This window comes from Panthera tigris, chromosome D3 (assembly GCF_018350195.1).
Source record: "Panthera tigris isolate Pti1 chromosome D3, P.tigris_Pti1_mat1.1, whole genome shotgun sequence".
NCBI lineage: Eukaryota > Metazoa > Chordata > Mammalia > Carnivora > Felidae > Panthera > Panthera tigris.
The window spans coordinates 66,549,247-66,561,346 of record NC_056671.1 but is presented as its reverse complement, the minus strand read 5'-3'; the positions used below and the strand labels follow the sequence as shown (position 1 = coordinate 66,561,346).

The 12,100-nt window shown below is 54.1% G+C and overlaps 1 protein-coding gene across 9 annotated transcripts in view; it reads left to right on the top strand.

The window, feature by feature from the left end:
* The window catches only part of ST8SIA5 (ST8 alpha-N-acetyl-neuraminide alpha-2,8-sialyltransferase 5), a 60,176-nt gene that overhangs the window by 23,812 nt on the left and 24,264 nt on the right, over window positions 1-12,100 (top strand). For all 9 annotated transcript variants that reach the window (XM_042962106.1, XM_042962102.1, XM_042962104.1 and 6 more), the window contains one exon: window positions 9,165-9,257. In XM_042962106.1, the coding sequence (XP_042818040.1) occupies window positions 9,165-9,257 (93 nt within the window). The remainder of the gene's footprint in view (window positions 1-9,164; window positions 9,258-12,100) is intronic.

Here is a 12,100-nt window from a genome sequence, read left to right as displayed (position 1 = left end):
GTATCTCTAACCCTGGCCTCTGCACTGGACTGCTGACTGCCTACTTACGATGTCCTCCCGAATGTCTGAGAGTCCCAGCAGCCTTACCGTGGCCCAGGGGCTTCTGACTTCCGCCCACGCTGTTTATCTTCATCGTTCCCTCCTCTCGAAATGGCTCTGTGATGCAACCAGCTGTCCAAGCGAAACTCCTAGGAGTTACCGTTGATTTCTCTCTTTCTTTGTCGCTGCGTAGATCTTGTCATCAGCTTATCCTTAACCCATTTCCTGCTCTGTCGCCTTCTCCCACGTCTTAGCTGCCACTCTGTGCAATCCCCCCTCTTCTCAGGCGGCAACAGCCCCGTCTCCCTGTCTGCTGTCGCTTTACAGTCCGTCCTCCCTGCAGCGGCCAGAGGGAACTTTTCCATCAGACCGTGTGATTCCTCTGCTTCAACGCCCGGCTGTATCGAGGGGCCCACAGGCCCAGCCTGACCCGGTGCCGCTCGCCCCTCCGGCCTCATGTCCTCTGCCTGTCCACCCCACCACCCCCACTGCCCTGTCCCTGCAGCCCGCTGGCTTTTTCCATCCTCGGGGTGTTTGTGTTTATTCGCCCTTCCCTGTCTGCAATGCTCTTCCTGCACTCCTGCTGAGGGCTCCATTTCTGTTTGTTCAGAGAGGCCTTCCTTGACCTCCTACCAGCCTTCCAGGGACCCTCCAGCCCCCTATCCTGTTTTACTTTTATAGAGCTCATTGCTACTTGGCACTATGTTGCATTAATATTTCATTTGTCTCCTCTCGTGGAAGTCCAGGAGGGCGGGGGGCGGGGATTGTATCTGGCTTGGTCGTCAGTGCATCCTGGCCTGAAACTGCCTGGCGTGTAGCAATGGATCAGTAAATCTTCGGTGAGTGAAAGAGGAGAAGAGCCATCCATCGAGGGGAGTTGCACAAAGTCCACTTTACTAAGGACTGAGCTGGGGAGCGTGCCGGGGGCTGTAGGCACGTTCGAGGCAGAACACAGAAGGCCGCCAGGAAGCTGGCCTCTGATGTGCAAGCAGGTAGCGGCCCGGAAGACACAGTGAGGAAAGAGCGTTCCCGACAGAGACAACCCTCCAGTGGGAAAAGAGGACCGATTCACGCCCCTGGTGCCGGGAGGGAGAGAAGGACCCGGAAGGGAGCAGAGGTGGCCAGCTGGGGTGGGGAGGGGAGGGGAAGTACGAGGAGGCCAGTAGGTCTCAGCGGTTAGCTTGGGCCCCCGGGGCATGGTGGTGAGGCGCAGAGGGGGCAGTAGGGCGGTGTCCGGGTGGAAGGCCGACCATGCTCGTTTAGACACGTGGAGGTGTGCCGGGTGATTGGGCCGGATTTTAGAGGGGAGGTTTCCAGAGCTCCCTGGTGCAGCGCAGAAAGTAAGGCTCCCGCGCGTGCACTCTTGCGTGGACTCTCGGCACACTGGGTGTGGGGCCCTGCAGACCCACAGGGCGGGGGTGGGGGGGTGGAAAGGAGGAGTGGCAACAGGCTTTTGCCCCTGACCCCCCAGCCCCCACCGCATGCCAGGAACGACCTTCCAGGGAAGCTCGCGCCGACAGCGGATGGATCACGGGACTATCGAGGGTTGTATTCAGAACATCAGGCTTTCTTAGCTCTCCGTTCTGATCCTTCAACCCCCTCTGCAGATTCCCACGGATGGACGAGGAAATGGTGGCCCAGGGAGAGCCAGCGTCCAGCCAGGGGGCCGAGTCAGGTCTCTCTACCACCCGGGGAGGGGGGAGTGTCTCCTCTGGGCAGCTGTGACCTGCAGTTGACAGCCCAGCTCTTCTTGGTTCTCTCTGCACCTATTTGAGAAGACGCCGCAGTCCTCTGAATTGTCAGCCTGCAGTTTCCAGACTCTGGTTTCTGTGCGTTTGCTCTGACGGGTAGCGCGCTGTCTCGAGATGGCAGCTGTTCTGGCCCCGAAATAGCACGGAGCTCACTGAAGGGGAGGGGGTTGCTCGCTGAGAAATCCCCCCCACCCCCCCATAACCGTGGCTTGTCAGAATCAGGGAGAGGGAGTACACTGCAGTCACTGAAGAACATAGGTTCTGGGCTCCTAAAAGCCTGAGGTCCCCTTTCCAGCACCCCCATTTATGAGCTGAGTGACTTTGGGCAAGTTGCTTTTCCACTTACAGTCTGAATCTTGGGTATAAAAATGGGGAAACAATGCCTGTCCTCGTAGGGCTGTCGGGAGAATTAAACAAGACAAAGTTAAAGAGTCCAGTCTCAGACTGCCACATACAGTTGTGCAGGATGGGCACTGCACAAAGATACCCAGCCAAGGGGTCAGGCAGGGTTGACATCCAGCTCACTCTCACTTGATAAATCATGTGACTGGCATGTGGCTTAATTCGTCTGGAGAAAGAGGTACTTTTTCCTAATTTGCACAGAGGTGCCATACCCTCACTGTATTCCTACCCAGTGTGGAATACATAGACCACTCTGTGGTCCTCTGAAACTCTGTACCAGGTTTGAGAAGAGTGCAGGGGTTCAGATTGCTGAGCTGGGGCCGCTTCCCTGCTCTGGGCTGGTGGAGGCTCTTGAAGGACATAGAGACCTCCTTGGGCTCCTGTCCTCTTGAACACCATCAGCACCCGGGGATGAGGGGCAGTGTTAGATAGAAAGCTGCATGCATGCACCTTATCTTGTTCCAGCCAGGTGCTTGCTGGGGCTCAAGTTCTGGGACCTCCAAGAAAGACCCCACAGTCTAGGGTGCCTGCGTGGCTCAGTCGGTTAAGCATCCGTCTTCGGCTTAGGTCATGATCTCGTGGTTCGTGAGTTTGAGCCCCACATCAGGCTCTGTGCTGGTGGTGCAGAGTCTGCTTGGGATTCTCTCTCTCTCTGTCTCTGTTTCTCTCTCTGCCCCGTCCCTACTTGTGCTCTCTCACTCTCTCTCAAAATAAATAAATAAGCTTGAAAAAAAAAAAAAAAAAGACCCCATGGTCCTGATGAAGCTCCCGAGAGGGTTCAGACCAACAGGAGGGCCCTATGAGGGGCAGGCTCATGGACAAAGGCTGGCAGGGATGCATGAGGGCCCCCGGCCACGCTGACAAGAGGCCTCCTCAGCCTGCAGAACTGGAGCCGCGTCCGGGTAGGAGGATGGAAACTAAAACGCAGGACTGCCGTGGTCACCTCTGAGTTTGTCTTCTCACCTGCTGGCTGGGCAGCCTGGGCTGCCTGGCCCTTCCCCCCCCCTCCCCCCCACCGTGGTCCCTGAGGGCACAGAGGAGGGGGCGGGATGGAGGCAGCTTGGCGCCCGCCCCGGACTTGACTGCCGGAAGCCAAGTGGCATCTGAGATGAGCTGGTCTGAGCGGCCGTGACTATTTATACCCGTGAGGTGCCGAATGCGATGCCGGGGCCCCTCCCTTTGCGCCGGGCAGAGATCGGCTTTCGAGAATTGGACAAAGAGACAGTGACTGACTCACCCTGAGAGGCCAGTGGAGTTCAGAAAGTTGGAGAGACTGCTTCTCTCAGTCTTCTGGCAATTTGACGGGAAGCTCGAACTGTTTCGTGGGAGATCTAGGACTTAAATAAAGGGGCATCTGTTAGTGCTTTCCAATAGCGAAAGAGTCACAACCCCATTACAGAAAACTTACAAAAGTACAGAAAAGGATTTTAACAGTCATTCACAATCCCATTATTCAAAGAAGCCGCCCATCAGTGCTTTGGTAGGGCCCTTCCCTGCGGCCTGTGCATTCACAGATGTATATACCGTTCTTTCGGGAGATCACAGTGCTGTAGCTTGTGTTTCCCGTTCAGCATCATCCTGGGAGCGTCTTCCCACGTCATTACACAAGGAGACGGAAGCATCACTTGTGACGTCCGCATCAAAGTCTGCGTCCCCGCCAGACAGGGATTACCGTGCTTTTTCCAGAACGCAGTCCTTGGGTGTCCCGTCAGAAGCGGAGTCCGGAGGGGGGGGCTCTCGGCAGCAGTTGTTATGATCTTGCTTCCTCGAGTGTTAGCTTTAGAGCCGGAGACGAAGCAGCGCAGCTCAAAACCGGGTAGGATGGAGACAGGAACAGGGCCACTGGCTCCGTTTTCAGACAGGACACCTGGGGCTGTCGACCCCGGTGTGGGGCGCTTTTGACAACTTGGCTGAGGCACCACGTGGGGTGTTTTCAGGGTAGCTGGGGCTCGGTATCGTCACGTATGGCAAGACTCCACGGAAGTGGGAGTCAATGCCACGACGGAGGAAGACTTTATACTCACAGATCCCTAGACACAGGAGGCACATCACACCGGAAAGGCCACATAGGGGGCCACCAGGGCTGGTCAGGAGGCAGAGAGGGTGAGAGGGGAAAGTGGGCAAGAGCCTTCACAGGGGTTTCTGGGGAAGAAACAGCTGAGTCAGAGGCACAGGGATTGGTGGACTCTGGGGCCTAAGGGCTGTCCCTAGCTGTGTGGTACCTGGTCCTGGGGTGAGATAAGGGCAGGGGGAAAGAGGCCCTGAATGTGAGAGGAGTGGTGGTGGCGGGTTATGAGCTCTGGATTGGGTTGTTTGCGTAGGAAACGTGCGCTCACGGGAGGTTACCGTCTGGAGGGATTGGCTAGCCCCAGGGTCAACAAGGCCCCGGATGTTAAAGCATCCGAAACACATAGCTTCTGCACGGAGTCTGCCACAGAGTTGGGTGATCAGGGACAGTCCCATGTCCGGGCAGAACACGGCATGGGCTTTATGCGCAGGGTGGCAGGGGAGAGGTTTACCCATAGCAGCGGAAGGAGGATGCCAGCCGGTCCAGATGGCGGAGAAGCTTCCTGAGGTTCGTCGTGCCTGACTCAGCTCTGCCATCAGCCAGCTGAGGTCCAGAAGCAAGTCGCTGACTCTCTGGCCACTCCTGTCCTTTGATGGCAGGAGAAAGGAGAAAGGACGGAACAAACATTTCTTGGGCTCTTGCTGCGTGCCAGCCACTGTGCCGGGGCTTTCCGTGAAATTCTCATCGCTATCTTACCTCAGCCCTGTCACACGTGCACTGCCCCTTTCTCGTGTGTGGATTTCACAGATGAGGAAACTAAGGCTCACAAAACCGATGGGCCTAGGGTGGCTTGGGCCGGGGGGCGGGGGGGGGGGGGCAGAGAAAGAACGTGACCCCGTTCTGAAGGCCTGTCCACCTAATAGTCACCAGACACGAGGCGCGAGACCATTTGGAGTCATGGCACTGCCTGGTTCCCTGGATGGGTGAGGCTGGGGGTTCAGGAGAGCAGGAGACCGAGTGGAGGCTGGCAGAGGTAAGGCAGGGATGGCCTCATGGAGGCGGCGGAGGGGCTGGCTGATCTTCGCGAGCTTCTTCCTCGTGTCGGTGGATCATTCATCCACAAACTGTGTCTCACTCTGGCTTGGTTAGTGAGTGGGAAACACAGGGAAACTTGGGATTATATTGTCGTGCTGGCTGGGGCCTTGGCTACCACCTAGTTTAAACCGATTGTTTTCAGGAGGAGAAAGAAGAGGCCCAGAGAGGGGAAACGATTTACCGAAGTCACACAGCTGGGTTTAGAGGCATGTCTACGATGTGTCTGTAAGACCCCCAACCCCCTGAGAGCTCTGGGCTAAGTCTCCCCCGAAATAACCCCTGCACCATCTGAATCTGGAGCTTTTCTTAGCAGCAGCCTGAGACCACGGCTTCAGGTGACCCAGTGGATTCCAGAGGACCTAGTGGCCCTGGCTCTGGTTGCAAACAGTGATCTCCGTGGTAAGATGCCACACCTCACTTACTGTTGTGTGACTGGAAAATGATGTGAGTTACAGCCAAGGTCGCAGGCTTTTCTGGTGGCCTCATGCTGACCCCTTGTTCTTAATTGCAGATAACAGAGCCCATTTAGCTAGTGAAAGCAGAAAGGGATTTATTTAGGGCACGGCTAGCTCGGAATCTTTGGGAAAGCTGAAGAAAGACAGAAGGCTGAGCCTCCCCGAACTGCACCGTGAAACGGGGCCACCGTGAAAGCTGCTGCCCCTGATGTAATCAAGAAGGTGCTGCTAAGCCTGCAGTTTCCAAGAGCCGTGCCCTGTGCCCTTCCGCCACATTCTGCACCCGCAAAACAATGCCTGGAGCCTTGTCATTGTTCACCTCTAACCCAGCTCTGAGTCAGTCTCGTGCAAATGCTTCTGATTGGTTGAACCTAGATTATATCCAAACCCTAGCTGCAAGGGAGTCTGGCAAATGTAGGTTTTAGCTTTCTGGCCTGTAGCGCAAAAGGTACAGAGGTAGCAAAGACAGAGGCCCCGTGTTTGAGATATTCACAACACAGTTTGCAAGGGGGAAACGGATATATAAACAGACTATTATAATACAATGTTATTTCCTCTAACTAAGAGACAAAGGGACCCCAGGACCGGGGGTCAGACAAGGCTTCACACGAGTAGGGGCATTGAGCTGGGTACTGAAGGATCAACATGGGTTTGCCAGATGAGAAAGACAGAGAAAGGAGTTTCGAAACATAAGGGAAACAGAGAGAAAAGGGGAGGGGGAGTGCGGTATTTTGGGAATCCTCAGTGCCTAGTTCTTATTAACGCTGCTTCAATTCTTTTAAGACGTGAGAACAAGGAGCCAATTTCATTTTGTAAATAGGAGCCAATTTGTTCTATAAATGTTTTAATATCTGGGGTGCCTGGGTGGCTCAGTTGGTTAAGCGTCCAACTTTGGCTCAGGTCATGATCTCACAGTTCACGTGGCTCGAGCCCCGCGTCGGGCTGTGTGCTGACAGTTCAGAGCTTGGAGCTTCCTTTGGATTCTGTCTCCCTCTCTCTCTGCCCCTCACTCTCTCTCTCTCTCTCTCTCTCTCTCTCTTTCTCTCTCTCTGACTCTCAAAAATAAACATTAAAAAAAAAATAAATGTTTTAATATTTAAAAATATTACTTAAAATTAGTTAAAACTATAACTTTAAAACTTAACTATTAAATTATATGAAAATTAAGAGCAAACATTTTAAAATACATATTTTAAAGTATTAAATATATTGTTGTATATAGAAGTTATTTAAAATACAAATATTTTTAAAAAGAAGCCAGTTTATTGGGTAAAATGCCTTTCTGTGTCTAAAGCAGCACATCCATGAGTTTGTTCATGTAAAATCCATGAGAACACATGTAGAGTAATGGCCACCACGTGTTGGGAAGTTTTCTGGGGAATGCTGAAGAATGACTTTATTTTCGATCGTTGGTCATGGCCCACAGGGCCCCCAGGAGCAGCCCTGGGACACCTCTCTCACTTCTGATTCTCCAGAACTTTCTGTCTCAGGCTGTTCACCCACAGGTTTCTTGATTCTGTGGTGTTGAGCGGTTCTGGGACCCCCCAGCCTAATCTGCCCCCACCTTGTTTGTTTGTTTGTTTGTTTGTTTTTCTTTCTTTCTTTCTTCCTCTTTCCTCCTTTTTCTTGCTTTCTTCCTTTCTTCCTTTCTCTTTCTTTGTCTTTCTTCCTTTTCCTTCCTTCCTTCCTTCCTTCCTTCCTTCCTTCCTTCCTTCCATCCTTCCATGTTTATTTATTTTTGAGAGAGAGAGATGGGTGGGGAGGGGCAGAGAGAGACAGGGACAGAGGATCCAAAGCAGGCTCTGTGCTAAGTGCAGAAAGCCCAATGCAGGGCTCGAGCTCACAAACCGTGAGATCATGACCTGAGCTGAAGTCAGACACTTAACTGACTGAGCCACCCAGGCGGCCCTGCCCCAGCCCTTTCTTAAAAAGAAAAAAAAAAAAATTAAATTATTTATTTTTGACAGAGAGAGAGAGACAGAGCATGAGCAGGGGAGGGGCAGAGAGAGAGGGAGACACAGAATCCGAAGCACGCTCCAGGCTTTGAGCTGTCAGCACAGAGCCTGACGCAGGGCTCGAACTCACAGACTGCGAGATCATGATTTGATCACTGAGCCACCCAGGCACCCCTGCCCCTGCCCAACCCCTTCTGAGCAACCTCCAGAGAGAGGCCACTCCAGAGAGAGAGAGGCCATAAGGAGAGGCCCCGTCCTGCCTCTGGCCGAGCCCAGCAGTGAACTGCTGTGTTTCGTCTGCAGGAACCCTCCCCCCACCCAGGCCCTCTTCCTGCCCTGGGCTGGTGAAACTTCAGGTGCGAGGAGGGTGTTTTAAAGGTCTCCTCACCCGGTGGCTGCGGGAGGCCACAGGGCCCTTTTCAGGGGCCACCAGCTGTCCTCGGTGGAGCGTGGACAAGAGCAGCCTCAAGTCAACGTGTCGGTTCATGCCCCAGCTTTGCCACCTACCACTCTGGGCCAGCGAGTCAACCCCCGGGGCTTCTTCGGGATGCTTGCGATGGTCACTTGCCTCGTAGGCTGGTTCTAAAGATGAAAAGGGAGCGCAGGGCAAGCGTGTGGCCCGAGGAAAGGGCTCGGCAGGCGCTGGCCGAAATTGGCGTTATCCTGCGTGGAGCTGCGGAAGGGATCCAGAGGTGGCTCTGGCTGGGGGAGCCAGCCAGCCGGTGTTGGAAAGGGCGTGTGCCCCTCTGCGGTGGGACCCGGCTCGAGCCTGACCCTGCCCGAGCCTGACCCTGCCCTACCGCTGGTGTGCCCTGGAACTCTATCTGTTTAGCCTCAGTGTTCTCAGCTGCCAAATGGAGAGAAAGAAACGTCAGTCTCACCCAGTCACGGTGTGAGCATGAGAGTCAAGGGGGCTAATGAGTGTAGCAAAAGCAGAAGATCTTGGCCGTGTTTGAGGCTGTCCTGTGTGGCACTTGCCCAAGGGGAGGAGAAAGGGGCAGGAAAGGGCAGGACCGGTTGAAAGTCTGGGTCTCACTGCCCAGACTCCCAGCACTGCCTCCGGCAGGGGCCGATCACAGGAAGCTGGAGAAGGACACGGTACTCAGAGCGTCCCCCCCCTTCCCTTCTCCTTTGCAGCCACTAGTTTGGAACCCAGCCTGCTTCAGAATGCCATGATTTGCCACGATGAGTTCGTGCCTCGTAAAGGCATAGCGTAAAGGCATGCCTCGTAAAGGAGAGCGGGGTGCTCTGAGTAGTCAGCCACCCGGCGATCAAGCCAGAGGGCCCCCGAGGTCCTGGTGCCCCCTCCCACTAGGTCATCTGCTGGGGTGGCATTGATGTGCTGTATGTATTTGACCGGGTAATAGACCCACCCCCACCCCCCCACGAGAACCCCGCAGTCCCCCAAAGGTCTGGCCGGCTTCTCTGCATAGTAACCTCTGTCCCTGTTGGTTCCCAGGTACTTTGAGTTTTACGAGGGCCCGTTTGAGTATAACTCCACAAGATGCCTGGAGCTGAGACACGAAATCTTGGAAGTGAAGGTGCTGTCCATGTGAGTGTGGCCGGGGTGGGTGGTGGGTGACGGTGCACGTGGGATGGGGCAGGACCAGGGGGCAGGGTGGGGCACGGGCCGAAGGAGACAGGAAGATGGCTGATCTCAGCAGAGCAAGAATTAGGTCCTCCTTTCCCCTCCCCCCCCCCCCCCCCCCCAGGGCCTCTGGCATTTGGAGAGCAGGGATAATTGCATTTAATGAAAAAAAGGCCAGGTTTGCAAGTTCCCAGAACTCTGGGGACTGTGTCTCGATTTCCAGTCTCCGTGATATCATCGCAGGGTTCCTCTTGTACAGAAACCGAAGAGGGCACAGGAGCATCTCACCTGAAATGCAGTACTCCGAGCGGAGGCTTTAAGCATTGCCCTTTGCTATTGCCTTTTAAAAATTTTATATTGATTGATTACATTTCTTACCAAATGTCGGTGTTGGAGTGATACAACATTCAAGTAGTCCAAAAAGGTACACAGTGAAGATTCCCCTGCTCAGAGCCCCCCATTTCTTGTCAGAGGCGACCAGCGTGTCCTTGTGCGTCTTCCCGGAGAGTCTGCGTAAACCAGCCTCGCGCATGGATCTATTTCTTTTTTCTTGTTTTGCACACATCGCGGAAGAACTGTACTTTCTGCTTCGCGCTCAACAATACGGCGCCTATGGCTCTTTTATAAGCCACGGGAGGGGAAGCGCGTCCTGTGCGGAACATTTCAGCGTGTGTGCTCACCCCCTCCTTCTCTCCCACACGGGACCACCATGAGTCCGTCGTCCCCCCTGAGAGGGACTTTGTTGTGTGAATCACGATACTTAATTTCTTAATTTTTTTTTTAACGTTTATTTATTTTTGGGACAGACAGAGACAGAGCATGAACGGGGGAGGGGCAGAGAGAGAGAGGGAGACACAGAATCGGAAGCAGGCTCCAGGCTCTGAGCCATCAGCCCAGAGCCCGACGCGGGGCTCGAACTCACGGACCCCGAGATCGTGACCTGAGCTGAAGTCGGACGCTTAACCCACTGAGCCACCCAGGTGCCCCACGATACTTAATTTCAAATAAAATTCCTCTGTGTTTGGAAGCGGTTCTAGCTGGATGTGGAAGGAATGTGGTTTATTCGAGGTCAGGTGGTGTTGGATCCTCTTGTGGACTCGTGGGCCCCTGCTGTGATCCCTGGGACCACTGTCCGTGGCCCACGGGCAGGAGCCACCGCTCCTTTAGCTATTTGACATGATTTCTGTGTGGTGTGGAAATCAGGTCAGAGCATGGTCCCCGGGGTCTGGCAGGCCTGGGATCTTACCAGCTCTGTATCTTTATACAAATTACTTAACCTCTCTGAGCCTTTTCTTACCTATAGAAATTGGGACACTATTACCTAGCTTTGAAGGGTTTCCATAAAGACTAGATGAAATAACATGTGAGAGCAGAGAGCCCACATCCATAGTAGCACACAGAGGTGCTCGATAAACAAATAAATGTGTCTCCCTCCCTTTTCTTTCCTTTTTGGAGCCACCACCAGCAGCGGCAGCTTTTCTGGGCTGTCATTCAGAATCCTTAAGCTTAGTAGCTGCAGGAAAGCTCCAAGAAATCCAGCTGGGAATAACTGCGTTGTTTCTGGTCCCTGTGCTAACCAAGGGTCTACGTAACCCTCTCTAGAGGTCAACGTGTGAGGCAGCTCAGCCTCCCATCAACACCACCCAGCCCTCGGCTGCACGCACCGTGGTCTCCGCTCTCATGGAGCTCACAGCCCGGCAGGGAAGCAGACATTAATAACTACCCTAGAGAGACAAGGGGATGGCAGGGAGCTTGACCTGGGCTCGGGTGGGGAGGGGGTTGTCAGGCAAAGCTTCTCTGAGGAAGGGATGCCGGTGCTCCCATCGGACGAGCAATAGGAATTAAGTAGGCCAGGAAGGTTCCAGACTGAGGTTCCAGCCTGTGCAAAGGCCCTGTGCCAGGAGGAAGCCCGCTGTGTCCCAGGCTCTGAAGGGGAGCTTGAATGCCAGTGTGAGAGGGGGACCCGGAAGCCATGTGGCTGGAGGGGCAGATGGGGGCCCGACCTTGTGAGGCCTAGCAGTGTGGTCTGGGATCCAGATTCTATCATCATCTGAGGGCCGGGGGAACCCGTGAGAAAGCTTCAAGCAAGTGGCAGTGCAGGTGCATGTGATGTGCTTGGTTGAGGACTTGGGATTTAGTGGCAAACGTGGCCACCGGGACCTCAGGCGCGAGCCAAATTCATCAGCTCCTAAGCAGAGATCCTTTGTCTTTTCCCAGAATTCAAAGACCTCAGGCCCTTAACCGTGTCATTCTGGAAAGCCAGAGCGCACCTGTTGACAACACTCCTTAGTGTTTTCAAAGGCAAATAATTACTTTTTAAATTACACAACGCAGATAGTCTCTTCATGGTTACTTCGTGGTCTAGACTCAGAGATCTGAGAGACCCGTGAGTTGGTCATCCTTCTACGTAACTTCCTGTTCCACAGGCCAGGGGCCTAAACAACGGAACTTCATACGCCACAGTTCTGGAGGCTAGAGGTCTGAGAGCGGGGTGCCGACAGGGACGGCTTCTTCAGAGGCCTCTCTCCTTGCCTTGCAGATGGCCGCCTTCTCCGTCTTCACACGGGCTTCCTCCTGTCCCTCCTGTCTGTGTCCTAATTTCCTCTTCTAATGAGGACGTCAGTCATATTGGATTAGGGCCCACCCTAATGACCTCGTTTTAGCTTAACTACCTCTGTAAAGACCTTGTCTCCCAAGACTCACATTCCGAGGTCTCAGGGGTTAGGATTTCAACATATGAGTTTTGAGGGAGAGATGATTCAGCCCATAACAGTCTCTGTTGCAGCTTCCATTCGCGGACTGAAGTC